Source organism: Oncorhynchus clarkii, chromosome 18 (assembly GCF_045791955.1).
Source record: "Oncorhynchus clarkii lewisi isolate Uvic-CL-2024 chromosome 18, UVic_Ocla_1.0, whole genome shotgun sequence".
Classification (NCBI taxonomy): Eukaryota; Metazoa; Chordata; class Actinopteri; order Salmoniformes; family Salmonidae; genus Oncorhynchus; species Oncorhynchus clarkii.
This window is the reverse complement of record NC_092164.1, coordinates 45,851,687-45,872,837: the sequence shown is the minus strand read 5'-3', so window position 1 is coordinate 45,872,837 and position 21,151 is coordinate 45,851,687. Positions and strand designations below refer to the sequence as shown.

The following is a 21,151-nucleotide window of genomic DNA, read 5'->3' as shown; positions in this document are numbered from 1 at the left end:
GGATTGGGGGGGGGGTAAGAGTGGCCTGATTAGGGCAGGGAAAAAGTGGTGGACCACGTGTGGAATGAGAAAATACTGTAGGGTAAGAGGGGGACAAAAGACGAGAGAGAGGAACTGTAGTCCGTATGCACCACCTCCTAGACTGTTCTCTCAGGGCGGAAAACCACTTGTCTGGTCTGTCTGACTGAAGAGGAGAGACGGATAACTGGTGGCACGTGGAGCACTGAGCCGGTCACAGAGAGAAGATCCTCCCGAGGCATCCGCCACGCGGGAACACACAGCCAAGCGCGCACACACACACACACACACACACACAGCTGTCACAGGCAGCCAAAGATCATTCACAAAAACATTCCCCCTCCCCTGGGGATCACCCACACTCTTTCTCCCCCTCTCACACACAGGATCAGCTCGTCACACAGGGCACACACACAAACGAGGCAGCACCCTGTCCTGGCCGTTTGGCGTGTGGATAATCATTACTCAGCACAGCAGACAGACAGACAGACAGGATATAATCCTTGAGTGCACAGCCACAACATAGTAGAGCACACCTCACAGTCCCCACCACCTCACTGGCTATAGCAGTGTTTCTCAACCCTGGTCCTCTCAAGTACCTCCAAACAGTACATCTTGGTTGCTGAGAGACTGACAACATTTCACCTTAAAAATCAGTAATCATGTTCCTATCAATATTTACCTAGAAGATTCCAGAAACTGGTAAAGCCATCACCTGTCAGTATGGGCAGACTAGCTTTAGTCCGGTCAAACTGAGACGTCACCTAGACTTTGGTCCAGCACATCAAGGTCCCCTCGGTCAAACTCCAGTACCACAGACAGACACACGAACGCAACCTTGGTCGAGCTGAATGTGTGGCCAACTACCATATGTCCATGTTGGTAGCTTCAAATTATCCAGGGTTTGTGTTGTCACAAAAATAAAATGGCCACAAACTGTATTGGACACCAACCAGATGTGATTTTAGCATGGTGTGTGTTGTTCTCTCACAGAAAAGGCCTGGGTCTGTCTGTCTGCGGTCAATTAGACAGGCATTAGGCTAGATAGCTCTCACCTTCATATTTGCTCAAAGAAAATGAGCCCCTCCAACCGACCTTCATCAAGCAAATGGGTTTCTTCAGCAATCAATTTGCCCTTTTAAAAACTATTTTCCATTCACTCTAAGCCCCAGAGTCTCAGCACCAGACCCCTAACAACCTGGCCATCGTTTAGGGAAATAGACAGCGATGACCTCTGTCCATAGATCTGTACAAATACATCAACTCCAAACACAGAAACTGAAACACATTGTCAATAACAGTGATATTGTAGCCTAGGCAGGCACAGCTTACTAATGAGAAGGCTGAGGAGAGGCAATGGCATTTATATTCCGATGTAGCAACTGTGCGAGCACGAGTATGTGAACAGCACAATTCAAGAATAACACACGTCGATCACACAATGGATTTTAACAACATAACAGGATTTAACACAAGGCTCTCAGAGGAGAATGGCACTGGAAACTGCGTAATACTCTGTTTCTTCAACTCTCCAGCAGCTCCACATGCAGAGCTGTGGCTGAATGCATCACAAATTGCAGTCCCGGGTTTTAAATTGTCCACTACACAGCTTGGCCTACAGGAGAATGAACAGGAGTCCACAAACACCTGGGAGAAGGAATGAAACAGAGGAAAGAACAGTCCACAAACACCTGGGAGACAGAATGAAACAGAGGAAAGAACAGTCCACAAACACCTGGGAGAAGGAATGAAACAGAGGAAAGAACAGTCCACAAACACCTGGGAGACAGAATGAAACAGAGGAAAGAACAGTCCACAAACACCTGGGAGACAGAATGAAACAGAGGAAAGAACAGTCCACAAACACCTGGGAGACAGAATGAAACAGAGGAAAGAACAGTCCACAAACACCTGGGAGAAGGAATGAAACAGAGGAAAGAACAGTCCACAAACACCTGGGAGACAGAATGAAACAGAGGAAAGAACAGTCCACAAACACCTGGGAGAAGGAATGAAACAGAGGAAAGAACAGTCCACAAACACCTGGGAGAAGGAATGAAACAGAGGAAAGAACAGTCCACAAACACCTGGGAGACAGAATGAAACAGAGGAAAGAACAGTCCACAAACAGCTGGGAGACAGAATGAAACAGAGGAAAGAACAGTCCACAAACACCTGGGAGACAGAATGAAACAGAGGAAAGAACAGTCCACAAACACCTGGGAGACAGAATGAAACAGAGGAAAGAACAGTCCACAAACACCTGGGAGAAGGAATGAAACAGAGGAAAGAACAGTCCACAAACACCTGGGAGACAGAATGAAACAGAGGAAAGAACAGTCCACAAACACCTGGGAGAAGGAATGAAACAGAGGAAAGAACAGTCCACAAACACCTGGGAGACAGAATGAAACAGAGGAAAGAACAGTCCACAAACACCTGGGAGAAGGAATGAAAGTGTCTTTGAGACAGGTGTTCCCAGTGTCTCTTGGGGAGAAGAATAAAACCAGAGGAAAGAACAGTCCACAGACTGCTGAAAAATGTAGCAGTCATCGTCAACTAATTCAGTGGTTCCCAACCAGGGGTACCTGGACCCCTGTGGGTACTTAGCCTATCCACAGAGGGTACTCGAGAAGGTTCACGAGACCATGGGCCTACTGCTAAAATGCACGAGGGGGTACTTCTGGGGTTCAGCGGGCAGAGCAAAATTCAATTGGTGATACAGTAACCGAACACGGTTGGAAACCACTGAGCTAACCAATAACTTGTTTAAAATGCTTCTTTTTTAAAACCCATTAAACCCTAACCTTGAATATCATGTGAACAACACGTGCAAATGACATAATTGCCAAGAAACGGAAATCAAAAAATTCCATCTAAACTTCAAAAAGAAGTTAGAAATGTCAAATAGGCCTGGCTATTCAATGTTCAGGAGGTTAACTCTCACCTAGCCTACATGTGGTTGATAACATTCTAAAACAGGAAGTCTGTTGACATGGTTACAGTGTAGCATCACGTGAAATAATCATAGTAACTTGGCTAACACCTTGGCTGCTTGTAAACACTACAACTTCTCCAGCCACTCAGATCCTCTCACACAACACCAGTCAGATTCTCCAACAGAACTCCAGTCTCTCCTCTTAGTGCTGATCCTAGATCAGCTATGAGCACTATTCTAGCATTGGGGAAACAGTCACACCTACTCCCTCTGCTGTTCCAGAGTCAGCACTAGAGCTCTGCCACATCTCCAATCTGTCTGTGGAGCTGTACATGCATGTCGAAGTATAAACACAGTATTTTTGCATGTAGTCTACGGCTGAGATTTTACCTAGATTTACGCTAAACAAATACAACTAATGTATTATTTCAGTGCCAGGCAATACAGTTATCATGCAAATTACTAGAGGGACTTACACAACATCATGTGTTCAATGAAACCATCCAGAAAGTATATTTTGCAGTGTTGTTTTATTTCAAATGCATGGACACAAAAAATAAAATGTAGGCTGTTGCATGCTGACCACAATACAAATCAATAGTTTGTTTGCATTTCATTCAAGCTAAATGCCATGCAACATTCTCCGTTAAAACAGGCTAAAGCAGGTGAATAACATTAGTAATGTAATGTCATGTTGACATTGCCAGAGCTGATGTGGCTGATTTCTGCAGCGTTACAATGCAATTATAAATGACCAGGAGCAGGGGATGGGGAGCCAATCAGATGTCAGCCAGCATGTCGACCTAAGACCAACTGTCTCCTGGCTTTGACAGCAGGATTTTACCTCCATAATTCAAATCTCAAACCAAACGGATTTCACTCAAATCACGGCTGTGTTTACTGGCGGTACAACTCGGGGATACAGGGGCAAAATATAACGTGTATAAATACATTTTTAGCAGGGATTCTTTAGCGACATAGCTAGCTGGGGAAATAACTGCCAAGTACATGTTCTGGTAAGCAAAGAAAGAAAACACCTTTGGCCCAATTTCTCCTCACACTCGTGTCCTCTTTGCCCAGAACCTGGCTAAATCTTTACTAGCTCGGAGAGTTTGGTATTTTAGCACAGACATGGCTTGTTTCTCTGTTTAAATGCTCTTATAGGAGATGGTGAAGGGAGTAAACAGAGAGGCAGCCATTTTAGAGAGCTAGATACGGTTCGCTACATTGGCAACGGCTGGTCCACCACAACACAGAGCTGTGTGTAACTTGCTCAAAGTGCACCAGTACTGAGGGAAAGTTTACCTGGTTTCTGTTCAGAGGTTGTCCCGTGTTCCCTGGGCTCATAGGAGGCGGCTGGTGGCTCCTTTGTTGCCAACCCGGATGACCCCCACCATACTGACTGCTGGCCATATCTGCTGCTCCCTTGCCAGCCCCTTCCTGGTTACTATAGTCTCCTTGTGGGTAATTCTGGTAGCTCCTCGTAGAGCTGGGAGACGTTAGGAGCTGATTTAATGTCGGGGTAGACGTGGGCTGTGTGTTTCCCATGTTATACCTCTGATTATTGTACGAGGCAGCCATGGCTGTAGTTCCGCCTGCTGGCTGTTGCTTGCCTGGCTGCCCCCCAGCCGCCGGGGGCAGGTTATTACGCGGGGAATTCATAGCGTATCCTTGGCCCTGATAAGAAGTCCGGTTCGGGAAGGGGCTGTAGTTGTTAAAATGGTTGGGGAAGCCGTGGTCTTGTGAGTTGGGCGGGTATGGGTCCATCATGTTGCCTGACTGCACTGCCGGCCCCGCTGCAGCTGCCATGCCAGGGCTTTGTTGTCCGCCATGTTGATGAAAAGGGCCCCGGCTGTAGTGCTGGTTGTACCCGTAAGGAGGTGGAGGGAATGAGCCCTGGTGGTGATGGCCCATCCCGGGGTGGTTATTCCCCTCCGGTCCCCCCGTATCATTTTGGTTGTTATTATTATTCACCCTGGACGAGTTCCCGTTCTTCATGTCAGGCTCCCCTCCTCCCCCTACATTTCCAGCATCGGCCCCGTCCTGCAGATCCTTCTGGCCCGGAGATCCGTTGTCAGATCCAGGTTCCTTATTTTCATGTTGTTTCTCTCCCGGTACCGACTCCTCCAGTGGGTCCCGATCCGGCTTTTTAAGTTCGGATGGCGGGCTAGTGTTGAGAATGGCGACGCTAGCGACCTGCGCGGCCATGATATCCCTATCTGCCTCTCTCACAGCGAGTCACTCACAATCGAGCTCTCTGAATAGCATTGAACATAAATACAATTATTTATAACAATGTACCCGTGTCCCGGATCATTCCCCCTACCTCCGGACTGAATCCGGCATCCACTCCCGTCTCCGATTCGACTGGAAAGTTACTGGAAGTATATAAATAAGAATCCAGGGAATTAAATTACCCGACAGAAAATGTGGGTAGGCTTTCTGTTACAGAACGAGAGTATCAGCAAGATACCGACCAAACCAGCACGAGGCTCCGAGAGACACAGCCATTTTACTGAAGCGTTCAGACGAACGCAAAACACGGAGCGGAGTTCACCAGTTGGTAGGAGGCGACTGGGATAAGACAAGCAGGGGTGGATAAAGGATGTATTTGGTTTACATTCATTTGGAGGGGTTATAGAACTAGAGACTCTAGCAGAAGATGATAAATAATGTGACTTGGAAATGTAACATAATTCATAACATTCAACACTGCTTCTTCATTCTGAGATTATGAAAATAAGAACTTTATTACAAATCTGCATAGTTATAATGCATTTTGTTTTTCACTTTATACAGAGTAGACACACACATAAAGATATTACTGGGATCCGTTGTATAATTCTACAGACAGTAGAAGTATATGTTTATAACAGCGTCTTATCATACAGTAACAGAGTATTAAGCTTGTGAGTGACTCCTTCCATGTGCCAGGAGAGAATGAGAGAACTAGCAGAAGCAGAGGGCTTGATCTGTAGAGAGGAAAGCATGAAATTACAGTGTGTGTGTGTGTGTGTGTGTGTGTGTGTGTGTGTGTGTGTGTGTGTGTGTGTGTGTGTGTGTGTGTGTGTGTGTGTGTGTGTGTGTGTGTGTGTGTGTGTTGAGAGAGAGAGAGAGAGAGAGAGAGAGAGAGGGATAGAAAAGGAAGAAGGATGGGGGATGGACTGAACCAGTCACAGAGCAGGAAGTGAAGATTAAAAAAAGAGAAATGCAGAGCGAGAGAGAGAGAGAGAGAGAGAGAGAGAGAGAGAGAGAAAGAAAAACTGTAGGCCACTGTAAAATCCTACATAGAATGGTATATCTAAAGCAAAATTAACCATTCAAATCTGTGTCTAGTTTCGTAGAATAGCCTATAGGATAAATCAAGAGGAGATTTTGAGAAAGCATAATGTAAATAATCAAATGAGAACAGCCACACTCCTCTTTGCCACTCCACTCTGCTTTCTCTCTCTCTCTCTCTCTCTCTCTCTCTCTCTCTCTCTCTCTCTCCCCCCCCCCACCCCCTCTCCCCATTCTCTCCGCCTGCCTGCCTCGTGTTCTCTCCTAGCAGCAGCCTCTCTCTCTCTGCTTGCAAAAGCAGCAGAACTTTGCTATCAGCACATGGGGGATGGGCAGCGCAGGCACAGCACACAGCTCAGCACAACCCTTTTCTCCTCTACAATGCAGGGCTTTCTGGCGATGAGCTACAGCAGCCAGGCCTATACAACTGACTAGCATGGGAAAGGGATCCCCCTAGTTGAAATGTTGTTTATTATTTTTTCTCTGAAATGTGCATTAAGGGAGGAAGGACAGACAGGTTGTAAAAGGAGGGAGGGAGGGAAGGAGGTGTGGGGGTCAGCAGCCTGCCTGACTATATTGGCTAGGAAGGGAGGAGTGTTGCTGTGTGCTGCTAGAATATAGAGAGAGGCAGACAGAGGAGAGAAGGGGGTTGGGATCTCTCTCTTTTTTCTCTTTAGCATAAACTTGGTGTTCATCATAAGGGAGGGGTCTATTCTTTTACCCCCGCTTTCCTGTTTTCCATCCTCCCCCATTTACTGCTATTGTAGTCTGTCACACATGGGTTAAATATATTTTGTCTGCACACTTCTTTATAGACTTAATAGATGGTATAGTCAACAACAGTCCAGGAAAATATAGCTCCAGTGCCTTTGTCTTACATGGATTCCACAAAACGCTATATTCATTTGTTGCATTATGAATGATTTATAAGGTAGAAGGATATTTACATTTAGTTTGGCTTATTGTGAGCTAAATATACTATAGCAGAATAAAAACAAATATATTATAAGGTGTTTGTTGGTAGTCATAATACAATACAGCGTCTTCATAAAGTCATCTATTTATGTGTTGCCCCATTCGAACATGAAAAGATTCACTCAATACCCACTCAACTCTCATGAGACGGAGGCGGACACTCTGCTTCTGGTGGAACTACTACAACCATCCTCTGGGCTTTATAATCTCAAGTCATCAACCACTCAAAATAACACCAGTTGAATCAGGTGCTATAAAGACATTATGAAGTGTTATGAAGGCGTTATGAAGACGACTTAGATTGGGCTCCTTACACAGTCACATCTGTCCCATGATGGTAATTTAGGAGTGTTTACTCTGTACCCCACCATGATGCATCACCCCCAGCCTGGTGGCCTGGGTCCCTCTACCATCACCACGGATACAGACCTGGACACATGCCAGGGGAATAAAGCCAGTAACTACTTTTTATTTTGATGTCAAGTATTGATTGGAGGCCTCTCTGATAAAACAACAGACAAACAATGCGTCAAGGAACAGCATTATTTCAAAAATGTGGAGTAAACATTAAGTCGATGGGATAAACATAATGCTATGACAAGGACGATTTTCAAAACATATGTTGGAATGAATGATATGAGGTCATTTTTTATTTAGTCATGCAATTGACAGCAAGAGGACCTGCACTCAGTATTGCCTCAGCATCACAGGCCTTTGCTAGGAGAGTATATAGAAGAAGCACATTGCTGGAGAATGCTCTGTTCTGGCGTCCACTAACTACTGTTACAACCCCTGACCGGGATCCAAAACTGCATCATTCCAACCACATACAGTAGACTGAACTGTAAATGATACCCAAAATTCATCATTATGGAATGAAATCCAAATTCTTAGGGCTTTTTTATGAGCTTAAAACCCACACCAATCTGAGTGCAACATCGCTGGCCAATAAAATTCTGCAGTTCCTTCCAAAGAGTAAGTGATTTAACAAAGTTCACCCAGAGGCCTTGTTGAGCCATTCATATTTTTTTCTCAGTCTGTGTCATTAAGTTTAATGTATAAATAGATGTAGAGACTTTTTTGTATAGTACATTTTGTTTCTCTTTTTTTGACCCAGGCGTGTAATGGTAAAAGTGTCAGTCTTGATGAACTTAATTGATGACTGATCATTGAGATTTTTTTTAAATCCCCAAGGATCTATTCTGGGAATGGAGCCATTCTATTGCCAAGCCACCCCAATAATGTGGAGTGGAGTTTCCTAACAAGACTGGAGTTGACTTTGGAATAACTGGGAGACACACAAACACACACACACTTGCATTCATTACTTAAAAAGCAGCCCGCTACTTCAGCCTGCCAAATATACACACTCCCACACACACACACACACAGAGAGAGAGAGAGAGAGAGCGAGAGAGCACTTACATTCATTCAACAACATGCTGTCGTAGACGCACATGCTCACAGTAAATGTCAGGGACACTCCCACACAAAGGCCTGCCACACAGGCTTGCTCACACGTGCACAAACACACAGACTTAAACACACACACATAAAGTCCAGTTGGGCTGTGTCCAGTTGGTTGCCAGGCAGCAGTATAACACCTAGTCTGGAGTGTGCAGAGGAAGGAGGGAAGTACCAACTTGAGAACTGTCCAATGGCTGTCCAGCTCACTCCCTGTAGGGTAATGTACAGTGTCTTCAGAAATTAATCACAATCCTTTACTTTTTACACATGTGTGTTACAGCCTGAAGTTAAATTTGAATTAAATTGAGTTTTTGTGTCACTGGAATACACACAATACCCACATTTTTCCAAATGAATTAAAAATCAAAAGCTGAAATGTCTTGAGTCAATAAGTATTCAACCCCTTTGTTATGACAATCCAAAATAAGTTCAGGAGTAAAAATATGCTTAACAAGTCACATAATAAGTTGCATGGAGTCACTGTCACGACTTCCGCCGAAGTTCGGGCGGCGTTCGGAGGTCGACGTCACCGGTCTTCTTGTCACGTTCTGACCATAATTCTTGTGTGTTTTCCTTGTTTTAGTGTTGGTCAGGATGTGAGCTGGGTGGGCATTCTATGTTGTGTGTCTAGTTTGTCTATTTCTATGTTTGGCCTGATATTTTTCTCAACCAGATGCAGGTGTTAGTCATTGTCTCTGATTGGGAACCATATTTAGGTAGCCTGTTTTGTGTTGGGTTTTGTGGGTGGTTGTTTCCTGTCTTTGTGTTCTCTGCACCAGAGAGGACTGTTTCGCCACATTTGTTATGTTGTATTTGTGTTCATGTTTAGTTTTCTTATTAAAAAACATGAACTCTAACCACGCTGCATTTTGGTCCTCATCTCCTTCGACGGCAGAAAGCCGTTACACTTCTAGCCATCGCCGCTCCACCTTTCATTTTCCATTTGTTTTGTCTTGTTTTCCTGCACACCTGGTTTGTCTCCTCATAATTACTATGTGTATTTAGCCCTCTGTTCCCTCCATGTCTGTGTGGGGTATTGTTTATTGTCGAGGTTGGCACGCTTCCGGCTGGTTCGCGCCAGGTTTTATGTATGTACCTGTGTTTTGTGGCAGCCGGTACTTTGTTTGTGGTACTTTGTGCTGCCTTACTTGTTTTGGGCATTTGGTTTTGGTGACGCTGTTGCGTTCTGGTCTTACTATTTGCCTCAGTAAAGTGCTTCGTTCACTCATCTCTGCTCTCCTGTGCCTGACTTCTATTCACCAGCTACACCCACCGCTGACAGTCACTCAATGTGTTTAACAGGATTTTTTATGGCTAACTCATCTCTGTACCTTATTACAATTACAATTATCTGTAATGTCCCCTAGTCGAGCAGTGAATTTCAAACACAGATTCAACCATAGCGACCAGAGGTTTTCCAATGTCTCGCAAAGAAGGGCTCCTATTGGTTAAAAAGCAGACATTGAATATCTCTTTAAGCATGGTGAAGTTATTAATTACAGTTTAGATGGTGTATCAATACACTCAGTCACTACAAAGATAAAGGCGTCCTTCCTTACTCAGTTGCCAAAAACTGAGTAAGGAAAATTCACTTTCTGTCTTGAATACAAAGGGTTATGTTTGGGGAAAATCCAACACATCATTGAGTACCACTCTTCATGTGTTCAAGCATGATGATGGTTGCATCATGTTACGGGTACACTTGTCATCGGTAAGGAGTAAGGAGTTTTTTAGCATAAAAATAAACCGACTAGAACTAAGCACAGGCAAAATCCTAGAGGAAAACCTGGTTCAGTCTGCTTTCCAACAGACACTGTTAGACAAATTCCCCTTTCAGCTCAGCAGGACAATAGCCTGAAACACAAGGCCAAATATACACCGGAGTTGCTTACCAAGATAACATTCAATGTTCCTGAGTGGTTTAGTTAAATTTTTTACTTAAATAAACGTATAAATCTATGGCAAGGCTTGAAAATGGCTGTCTAGCAATTATCAACAACCAACTTGACAGAGCTTGCAGAATTTAAAAAATAAAAGTGCGCAAAGCTCTTAGACGCACCCAGAAACACTCACAGGTGTAATTGTTGCCAAATGTGATTCTAACATGTATACTTATGCAAATTAGATATTTCTGCATTTCACTTTCAATAAATTTGCAAAAAAGTTTAAAAAACATGTGTTCACTGTCATTCTGGGGTAGTGTGTGTAAATGCGTGAGAGAAAACAAATCTATTTATTCAATTTTGAATTCAGGCTGTAACACAGTAAAACGTGGAATAAACCAAGGGGTATGAATATTTTCTGAAGGCTCAGACTTGCATTCATATATACCCACATCAAATACTTAATCGGTTTAAAATTGGAATGCAATGTTATTATCAATGATGTCATCTCTTGGTTAGTATTCTCAATCTCAGCAGCTAATAACTCACACCTAGAAGAGTTTATCACCCTCCAACACACCAGCATCTAATAACTCACACCTAGAAGAGTTTATCACCCTCCAACACACCAGCATCTAATAACTCACACCTAGAAGAGTTTTTCACCGTCCAACACACCAGCATCTAATAACTCACACCTAGAAGAGTTTATCACCCTCCAACACACCAGCATCTAATAACTCACACCTAGAAGAGTCTATCACCCTCCAACACACCAGCATCTAATAACTCACACCTAGAAGAGACTATCACCCTCCAACACACCAGCATCTAATAACTCACACCTAGAAGAGTTTATCACCCTCCAACACACCAGCATCTAATAACTCACACCTAGAAGAGTTTATCACCCTCCAACACACCAGCATCTAATAACTCACACCTAGAAGAGTTTATCACCCTCCAACACACCAGCATCTAATAACTCACACCTAGAAGAGTTTATCACCCTCCAACACACCAGCATCTAATAACTCACACCTAGAAGAGTTTATCACCCTCCAACACACCAGCATCTAATAACTCACACCTAGAAGAGTTTATCACCCTCCAACACACCAGCATCTAATAACTCACACCTAGAAGAGGTTATCACCCTCCAACACACCAGCATCTAATAACTCACACCTAGAAGAGTCTATCACCCTCCAACACACCAGCATCTAATAAATCACACCTAGAAGAGTCTATCACCCTCCAACACGCCAGCATCTAATAACTCACACCTAGAAGAGTCTATCACCCTCCAACACGCCAGCATCTAATAACGCACACCTAGAAGAGGTTATCACCCTCCAACACACCAGCATCTAATAACTCACACCTAGAAGAGTCTATCACCCTCCAACACACCACCATCTAATAACTCACACCTAGAAGAGTCTATCACCCTCCAACACACCAGCATCTAATAACTCACACCTAGAAGAGTTTTTCACCGTCCAACACACCAGCATCTAATAACTCACACCTAGAAGAGTTTATCACCCTCCAACACACCAGCATCTAATAACTCACACCTAGAAGAGTTTATCACCCTCCAACACACCAGCATCTAATAACTCACACCTAGAAGAGTTTATCACCCTCCAACACACCAGCATCTAATAACTCACACCTAGAAGAGTTTATCACCCTCCAACACACCAGCATCTAATAACTCACACCTAGAAGAGTTTATCACCCTCCAACACACCAGCATCTAATAACTCACACCTAGAAGAGTTTATCACCCTCCAACACACCAGCATCTAATAACTCACACCTAGAAGAGTCTATCACCCTCCAACACACCAGCAGCTTTTATCACCAGATACTAAGTAGGCAGATATTAGTATGAGGCTGCTGGTATTCTGTATACAGTCAGAGATGGAATCCTCTCAGCTCCTAATGTGAAAATAGGCTACAGATGTAGGATCTTATTTTGAGATAGTTTAATACAGCATTAACATAATCCTGCAGCAACAGGAAATGTGAATTATGTAGATTAGAATTCATGAATATTTTTTGTAGGGGTTGATACATTTTATGTTAGGGCAAAAGTCGGAAATTTCTAAGTGGAAATTGCAAACTTTAGAAGTATTTTTTAACCTTGAATTAACTCCACAATAGAAGTTTGCATTTCCTCATCAAGTGTTGCAAATGTTGCAAATTCTCAACAAATTAAGATCCTACTGTAACGACGTTCGTCTGTAGAAGGAGAAGCGGACCAAAAAGCAGCGTGGTGGTTACTCATGTTCTTTAATGGAAAATGAACGATACATGAAATAACTTAAATCTACAAAACAACAAACGGAACGTGAAAAACCTATACAGCCTATCCTGTGACAACAAACACAGGGACAGGAACAATCACCCACAAACACACAGTGGAACCCAGGCTACCTAAGTATGATTCTCAATCAGAGACAACCAATGACACCTGCCTCTGATTGAGAACCATACTAGGCCAAAACATAGAAAAACCCCAAAACATAGAAAAACAAACATAGACTGCCCACCCAACTCACGCCCTGACCATACTAAATAAATACACAACAACGGAAATCAAGGTCAGAACGTGACAGTATCCCCCCCCCCCCCCCCCCCCCCAAAGGTGCGGACTCCGGCCGCAAAACCTTGACCTATAGGGGAGGGTCTGGGTGGGCGTCTGTCCGCGGTGGCGGCTCTGGCGCGGGACGCGGACTCCACTTCATCATTGTCTTAGTCCGCCTTATTGTCCGCCTCCGTGGCCTTCTCACCATGGCCACCCCTCTCAATGACCCCACTGGACAGAGGGGCTGCTTGGGACAGAGGGGCAGCTCGGGACAGAGGTGAAACAGCTGCTCGGGACAGAGGGGCAGCTGCTCGGGACAGAGGGGCGGCAGCAGCTCGGGACAGAGGGGCGATAGCAGCTCGGGACAGAGGGGCGGCAGCTGCTCGGGCAGCCCCTGGCTGACTGGCGGCACTGGCGGCCCCTGGCTGACTGGTGGCACTGGCGGCCCCTGGCTGACTGGCGGCACTGGCGGCCCCTGGTTGACTGGAGGCACGGGCGGCCCCTGGCTGACTGGCGGCACTGGCGGACTGTGGCTGACTGGCGGCACTGGCGGCCCCTGGCTGACTGGCGGCACTGGCGGCTCCTGGCAGACGGGCGGCACTGGCGGCTCCTGGCAGACGGGCGGCACTGGCGGCTCCTGGCAGACGGGCCGTACTGGCGGCTCCTGGCAGACGGGCGGCACTGGCGGCGCTGGGCAGACGGGCGGCACTGGCGGCGCTGGGCAGACGGGCGGCACTGGCGGCGCTGGGCAGAAGGAAGGCTCTGGTAGCGCCGGAGAGGCGGGAGACTCCGGCAGCGCTGGAGAGGAGGAAGGCTCTGGTAGCGCCGGAGAGGCGGGAGACTCCGGCAGCGCTGGAGAGGGAGCCCCTGTAAGGATGGGCCGGAGAGACAGCCTGGTGCGGGGAGCTGCCACCGGAGGGCTGGTGCGTGGAGGTGGTGACGGATAGACCGGGCCGTGCAGGCGCACTGGAGCTCTTGAGCACCGAGCCTGCCCAACCTTACCCGGTTGAATGGTCCCGGTCGCCCTGCCAGTGCGGCGAGGTGGAATAGCCCGCACTGGGCTATGCAGGCGAACCGGGGACACCGTGCGCAAGGCTGGTGCCATGTAAGCCGGCCCAAGGAGACGCACTGGAGACCAGATGCGTAGAGCCGGCTTCATGGCACTTGGCTCGATGCCCACTCTAGCCCGGCCGATACGCGGAGCTGGAATGTACCGCACCGGGCTGTGCACCCGCACTGGGGACACCGTGTGCTCCACAGCATAACACGGTGCCTGCCCGGTCTCTCTAGCCCCCCGGTAACCACAGGAAGTTGGCTCAGGTCTCCTACCTGGCGTAGCCATACTCCCTGTTAGCCCCCCCCAATAAATTTTTGGGGCTGACTCCCGGGCTTCTTTGCCAACCGTGTTCCCTCATATCGCCGTCTCCTCTCTCCGGCTGCCTCTGCTCTCCTCGCTGCCTCCACCTGTTCCCATGGAAGGCGATCCTTTCCCGCCAGGATCTCCTCCCATGTGTAGCAACCCTTGCCGTCCAACACATCGTCCCAAGTCCATTCCTCCTTGTGCCGCTGTTGCCCGTTACCACGCCGCTTGGTCCTGTTGTGGTGGGTGATTCTGTAACGACGTTTGTCTGTAGAAGGAGAAGCGGACCAAAAAGCAGCGTGGTGGTTACTCATGTTCTTTAATGGAAAATGAACGATACATGAAATAACTTAAATCTACAAAACAACAAACGGAACGTGAAAAACCTATACAGCCTATCCTGTGACAACAAACACAGGGACAGGAACAATCACCCACAAACACACAGTGGAACCCAGGCTACCTAAGTATGATTCTCAATCAGAGACAACCAATGACACCTGCCTCTGATTGAGAACCATACTAGGCCGAAACATAGAAAAACCCCAAAACATAGAAAAACAAACAGACTGCCCACCCAACTCACGCCCTGACCATACTAAATAAATACACAACAACGGAAATCAAGGTCAGAACGTGACACCTACACACAAACACCATGCCTGACAGGCTTTCACAACAATGCTAATAGGATATTCTTAAAAATCCCTGAATATATTGTATAAAAACTGCAATCAAACAGGTTGGAACACAGACAAGCATGCATGCGTACACACACACCTCTCTAAACATTCCATTTCTCTCACAGCGTGAGAGAGGGAGAGCGAGACAGAGAGAAGGAAGGGTACCCCCGGTCTAAACAAAGCACAGAGCACGGCAGCAAGGTTAAGAGGGCTCACAAAACATGCTGTCCTCCTCACAAGGACAGAGAAGTGCTCCAGACAGTCTTTCAACAGGGATTAGAAGAGAGAAAGAGAGAATGGAGAGAATCGTCTCTGTAGTGGTAGGAACTCATCATTGTCCTCACACTGAGAACTGCTCCTTAGTAGGTCATAGAGCACACCGTGTTCATTCCTCTGGTTGCACACACACACACACACACCGTGCAGCTTGTACCTCTGGTGACAAAACAGTCACAGTTGGTCCTTGGCAATCACACTGAGCATGCTGTCATCAGAAGGGGACTCAGCAGGGCCAAAATAAAGTTTAGAGAAGGACCGATGGGCAGCACAGAGGAGTGTCAAGTACAGAAAGAAGAAAATACACTTAAAAAACAACAGAGATTGCAAGCAGCATCTATTTTGTTTGGCTCATGTAAAACAGACATGGCAGTCATCAGACTGCAAGGGTTCTTCTATATGGTACACAGAGAGGAGAACGTGGAGTCAAACGGATGGAGGCGCCAGGTCTGTAATCAATGGTAGGGAAAAGGAGTATAGAAGAAAGACCTGTCCATTGAGGGGATGACCGGCCAGTTGGACTGGTCAGGCTGGGCTGGCCAGTATGAGAGATGTGATGCCAAGTTAGACAGTATTAGCAATAACTGAGCTGCCAGGTTCTGAACAGCCCTTTACACTGCACATCAATCTGAACCATGACAGACTGAGATTAGGAATCGGACCGCTAGTTGCCCCCCAAATAAAATACAACGAGTCTATTTAGAAGTTTGAGCTTTGATAGTGGTTGATATTCATCGTAGGATTTGAGTACTTGAGTGTACAAGTCATCATTCAAACAGCTCTGTCCTGCAGTACTACTAATACATTTCTACTGCACTGCATCACTATTATGGTTCCCTGAACTGCCTGAGTGACAGCTACTGTGTGACAGTGAGGAGACACTCAATGAAAATAGGATCACTGCCTCTGTCTCCACGTTACAGCCTATTGTTTATAGATGTGTCTTTGTGCCTCGGAGTCTCTAATGTGGTTGACAGTGTTTGTGTTGTTTGGAGAGTGAGCCAGGGCGCCACAACAGAGGGCACAAACGAAGGGAGATTCTAAATACTGTGAATGTATTAACAGCAGTAGCTACAGTTTGATCAGAGATACACAACCGTTCACAAGTTTGGGGTCACTTAGAAATGTCCTTGTTTTTTAAGGAAAATCACATTTTTTTGAAAATCACATAAAATTGATCAGAAATACAGTGTAGACATTGCTAATGTTGTAAATAACTATTGTAGCTGGAAACTGATGATTTTTTAATGGAATATCTACATAGGCGTAAAGAGGCCCATTATCAGCAACCATCACTCCTGTGTTCCAATGGCACGTTGTGTTAGCTAATCCAAGTTTATAATTTTAAAAGGCTCATTGATCATTAGAAAACCCTTTTGCAATTATGTTAGCACAGCTGAAAACTGTTGTTCTTATTAAAGAAGCAATAAAATTGGCCTTCTTTAGACAAGTTGAGTATCTGGAGCATCAGCAATTGTGGCTTTGATTACAGGCTCAAAATGGCCAGAAACAAATGCCTTTCTTCTGAAACTCGTCAGTCTATTCTTGTTCTGAGAAATGAAGGCTATTCCATGCGAGAAATTGCCAAGAAACTGAAGATCTCGTACAACGTTGTGTACTACTCCCTTCACAGAACAGCGCAAACTGGCTCTAACCAGAATAGAAAGAGGAGTGGGTTAACAACTTGGATTAGCTAACAGGAGCACAGGAGTGATGGTTGCTGATAACGGGCCTCTGTACGCCTATGTAGATATTCCATAAAAAATCATCAGTCTCCAGCAACAATAGTCATTTACAACATTAACAATGTGTACACTGTATTTCTGATCAATTTTATGTTATTTTAATGGGCAATTTTGTTTTATTTTCAAAAACAAGGACATTTCTAAGTGAACCCAAACTTTTGAACGGTAGTGTATGTCCAGGAGACGGAGAAGGATGAGTGAGCGAGAGAGAGAGACTGAGAGAGACTGAGAGAGAGAGGAAATACAGACACGGAGGAGGAGAAATTGGGAATAAACTGAGGCAGGGACATTGTCAACATACAGAATGCATGCAATGCTTTAAATGCTGTTCGAATGCTGGAGAGGGAGGGAGGTAAAAACCAGGCGTCAGACCAGGCATCCTTCCACACCCTCTGGGGGCCGTAGTCGTGGTGGCTCCTCTAGCATGGGAGAGGTGCAGCTGTAACAGTGTGACAGGACATGCCGCTGTGTGGGGTCGACGCCACACTTCAGGAATGACCCCTTGGTTCCCTGTTCCTGCACCACCACACCCCCCTCCCACCACACACACAAACACACCGTCCGCCACCAACCACCAACAGTCAACTGTGAAAACAAAACTTAGTCCCGGCTTTGTGACGTCCCTGTGGGGGGAACAGCAGATAAAGGAGCACAGAGGCTTTAGAAGGATAACTATTATCTGAGCCTGAATGTGAAGGCTGTGTGTGTGCGTGCGTGTTTGTGCATGCATGTTTGTGCGTGTGTAATGAAGGGTGTAGGATTTGAGATATTTGCATTGAAATGCTGAAAAAAGGGAAACTGAGCTGAAAGTGCTCCTTTGTTGGCCTATTGCTGACTGATAGCTGATTGACTGGCCACGCCTCCTATCTGAATACCTAGAAATTAGAGAGTAGACACTACAAAGCAAAAGCTGCCATCTCTCTCTGTCCATTGAGTCTTCCACTAAGGATAACAAACAAAAATGTCTATACTGTACAGTGCCTTCGGAAAGTACTTAGATCACTTGACTTTTTCCACATTTTGTTACGTTACAGCCTTATTCTAAAATTGCTAAAATTGTTTTTTTCCCTACACACAATACCCCATAATGACAAAGCAAAACCAGATTATTATTTTTTTTAAATGCTAATTTCTAAAATAGAAAAACGTAAATATCACAAGTATTCAGACCCTTTACTCAGTATTTTGTTGAAGCACCGTTGGCAGCGATTACAGCCTCGAGTCTCCTTGGGTATGACGCTACAAGCTTGGCACACCTGTATTTGGGGAGTTTCTCCCATTCTTCTCTGCAGATCTTCTCAAGCTCTGTCAGGTTGGATGGGGAGCGTTGTTGCACAGCTAATTTCTTGTCTCTTCAGAGATGTATGATTGGGTTCAGGCTCTGGTTGGGCCACTCAAGGACATGAAGAGACTTGTCCTGAAGCCACTCCTGCATTGTCTTGGCTGTGTGCTTAGGGTTGTTGTCATGTTGGAGGGTGAAACTTCATCCCAGTCTGGAGCAGGTTTTCATTACGGATCTCTCTGTACTTTGCTCCGTTCCTCTTTGCCTCGACCCTGACTAGTCTCCCAGTCCCTGCCGCTCACAAACATCTCCACAGCATGATGTTGCCACCACCTTGCTTTACCGTAGGGATGGTGCAAGGTTTCCTTCAGACGTGATGCTTGGCATTCAGGCCAAAGAGGTCAATCTTGGTGTCATTAGATCAGAGAATCAGGTTTCTCATGGTTTGAGTCTTTAGGTGCCTTTTGCAAATTTCAAGCGGGCTGTCATCTGCTTTTTACTGAGGAGTGGCTTCCGTCTGGCCACTCTACCATAAAGGCCTAATTGGTGGAGTGCTGCAGAGATGGTTGTCCTTTTGGAAGGTTCTCCCATCTCCACAGAGGAACTCTAGAGTTCTGTCAGAGTGACCATTGAGTTCTTGACCATTGAGTTCCCTGGCCAAGGCCCTTTTCCCCCGATTCCTCAGTTTGGCCTGGGCGGCTAGCTCTAGGAATAGTCTTGGTGGTTCCAAACTTCTTCAATTTAAGAATTATGGAGGCCACTGTGTTCTCGGGGACCTTCAATGCTGCAGAAATGTTTTGGTACCCTTCCCTAGATCTGTGCCTCGACACAATCCTGTCTCTGAGCTCTACGGACAATTCCTTCGACCTGAATACTTTCCCCGAAGGCACTGTATGATGACTATAATGTTTGACAAAGCAAGCTTAGCTCACGTATGACATTGGGTCTGTCACTATTACCAGATGAGGTGGCAGAGCGTTATCTATGGGTTCCTTGAAATATGACCATAACATTTGGAATGCAAACCGGCTTCTAGAATTTGGAACATGTAGGATTTGGAACATTGTCACGTTTAGAGGAGAAGAGACTCGAACTGGAACCTTGAGAGAGACACTGCTGCCTCGGCAGGGCAGAGCTGAACATGGCTGTTGCCAAATAGGGCATTTATAAAAGGTTGGCACAGACCCCTACAGCGTGGAGGCTTGCAAAGGCACGATGCCCACATCCTCAGATTGCTAACCAAGGGTTTATTTGGCATGTGTCACTGTAGTGTTCTGCTGTCTAGCTGTGGCTCCAACAACAGAATAACTTCTGAGAAACAGAGAGAGAAATTCATCATCTGATCTGAGGCTGAAAGTATTGTTAATCTATTGTTGATTTGCTTTGAGTCCGTGGCACAGAGCTGGAGGGGTGAGCAAAGCACCCACAAATGACTTAACAATATATGTTGAATAACTTACAGTACGAGTGCAACACTGTAACAATTGGAATACATTCATTTTCCCTAATCTATGGATTTCACATGACTAGGAACTCAGATATGCATCTGTCAGATACCTTTAAAAAAAAAAGTAGGGGATCAGAAAACCAGTCAGTATCTGGTGTGACCACTATTTACCTCATGCAGCACGACATCTCCTTCACATAGAGTTGATCAGGCTGTTGATTGTGGCCTGTGGAATGTTGTCCCACTCCTCTTCAACGGCTGTGAGAAGTTGCTGGATATTGGCGGGAACTGGAACACACTATTGTACACCTAGATCCAGAGCAACCCAAACATGCTCGATGGGTGATATGTCTGGTGAGTATGCAGGCCATCGAAGAACTGGGACATTTTCAGCTTCCACGAATTGAGTACAGATCCTTGTGACATGGGGCCGTGCATTATCATGCTGAAACATGAGGTGATGGCAGCGGATGAATGGCACGACAATGGGCCTCATGATCTCGTCACGGTATCTCTGTGCATTCAAATTGCCATCAACAAAATTTAATTGTGTTCGTTGTTTGTAACTTATGCCTGCCCATACCATAACCCCACCATGGGACACTCTGTTCACAACGTTGATATCCGCAAACCGCTCGCCCATACGACGCTATACACGCTGTGAGCATTTGCCCACTGAAATCAGTTACAACGCTGAACTGCAGTCAGGTCAAGACCCTGGTGAGGACGATGAGCACGCAGATGAGCTTCCATGAGACGGTTTCTGACAGTTTGTTGAGAAATTCTTTAGTTGTGTAAACCCACAATTTCATTAGCTGTGCAAACCCACAATTTCATCAGTTGTCCAAGTAGCTGGTCTCTGATGATCCCGCAGGTGAAGAAGCCAGACATGGAGGTCCTGGACTGGTGTGGTTACACGTGGTCTGTGGTTGTGAGGCTGGTTGGACATACTGCCAAATTCTCTAAAATGACATTGGAGGCAGCTGATGGTAGAGAAATGAACATTCAATTATCTGGCAACAGCTCTGGTGGACATTCCTGCAGTCAGAATGTCAATTGCACGCTCCATCAAACTTGAGACATCTGTGTCATTGTGTTGTGTGACAAAACTGCACATTTTACAGTGGCCTTCTATTGTCCCCAGCACAAGGTGCACCTGTATAAGGATCATGCTGTTTAATCAGCTTCTTGATATGCCCCAC

General features: G+C 45.8%; 1 protein-coding gene across 2 annotated transcripts in view; it reads right to left on the bottom strand.

The window, feature by feature from the left end:
* LOC139373569 (AT-rich interactive domain-containing protein 1A-like) overlaps window positions 1–5,411 on the bottom strand; it is a 125,450-nt gene extending 120,039 nt beyond the window's left edge. For both annotated transcript variants that reach the window (XM_071114233.1, XM_071114234.1), the window contains exon 1: window positions 4,262–5,411. In XM_071114233.1, the coding sequence (XP_070970334.1) occupies window positions 4,262–5,164 (903 nt within the window). In that variant the 5' untranslated portion in view covers window positions 5,165–5,411. The remainder of the gene's footprint in view (window positions 1–4,261) is intronic.
* Window positions 5,412–21,151: the final 15,740 nt, after the last annotated feature.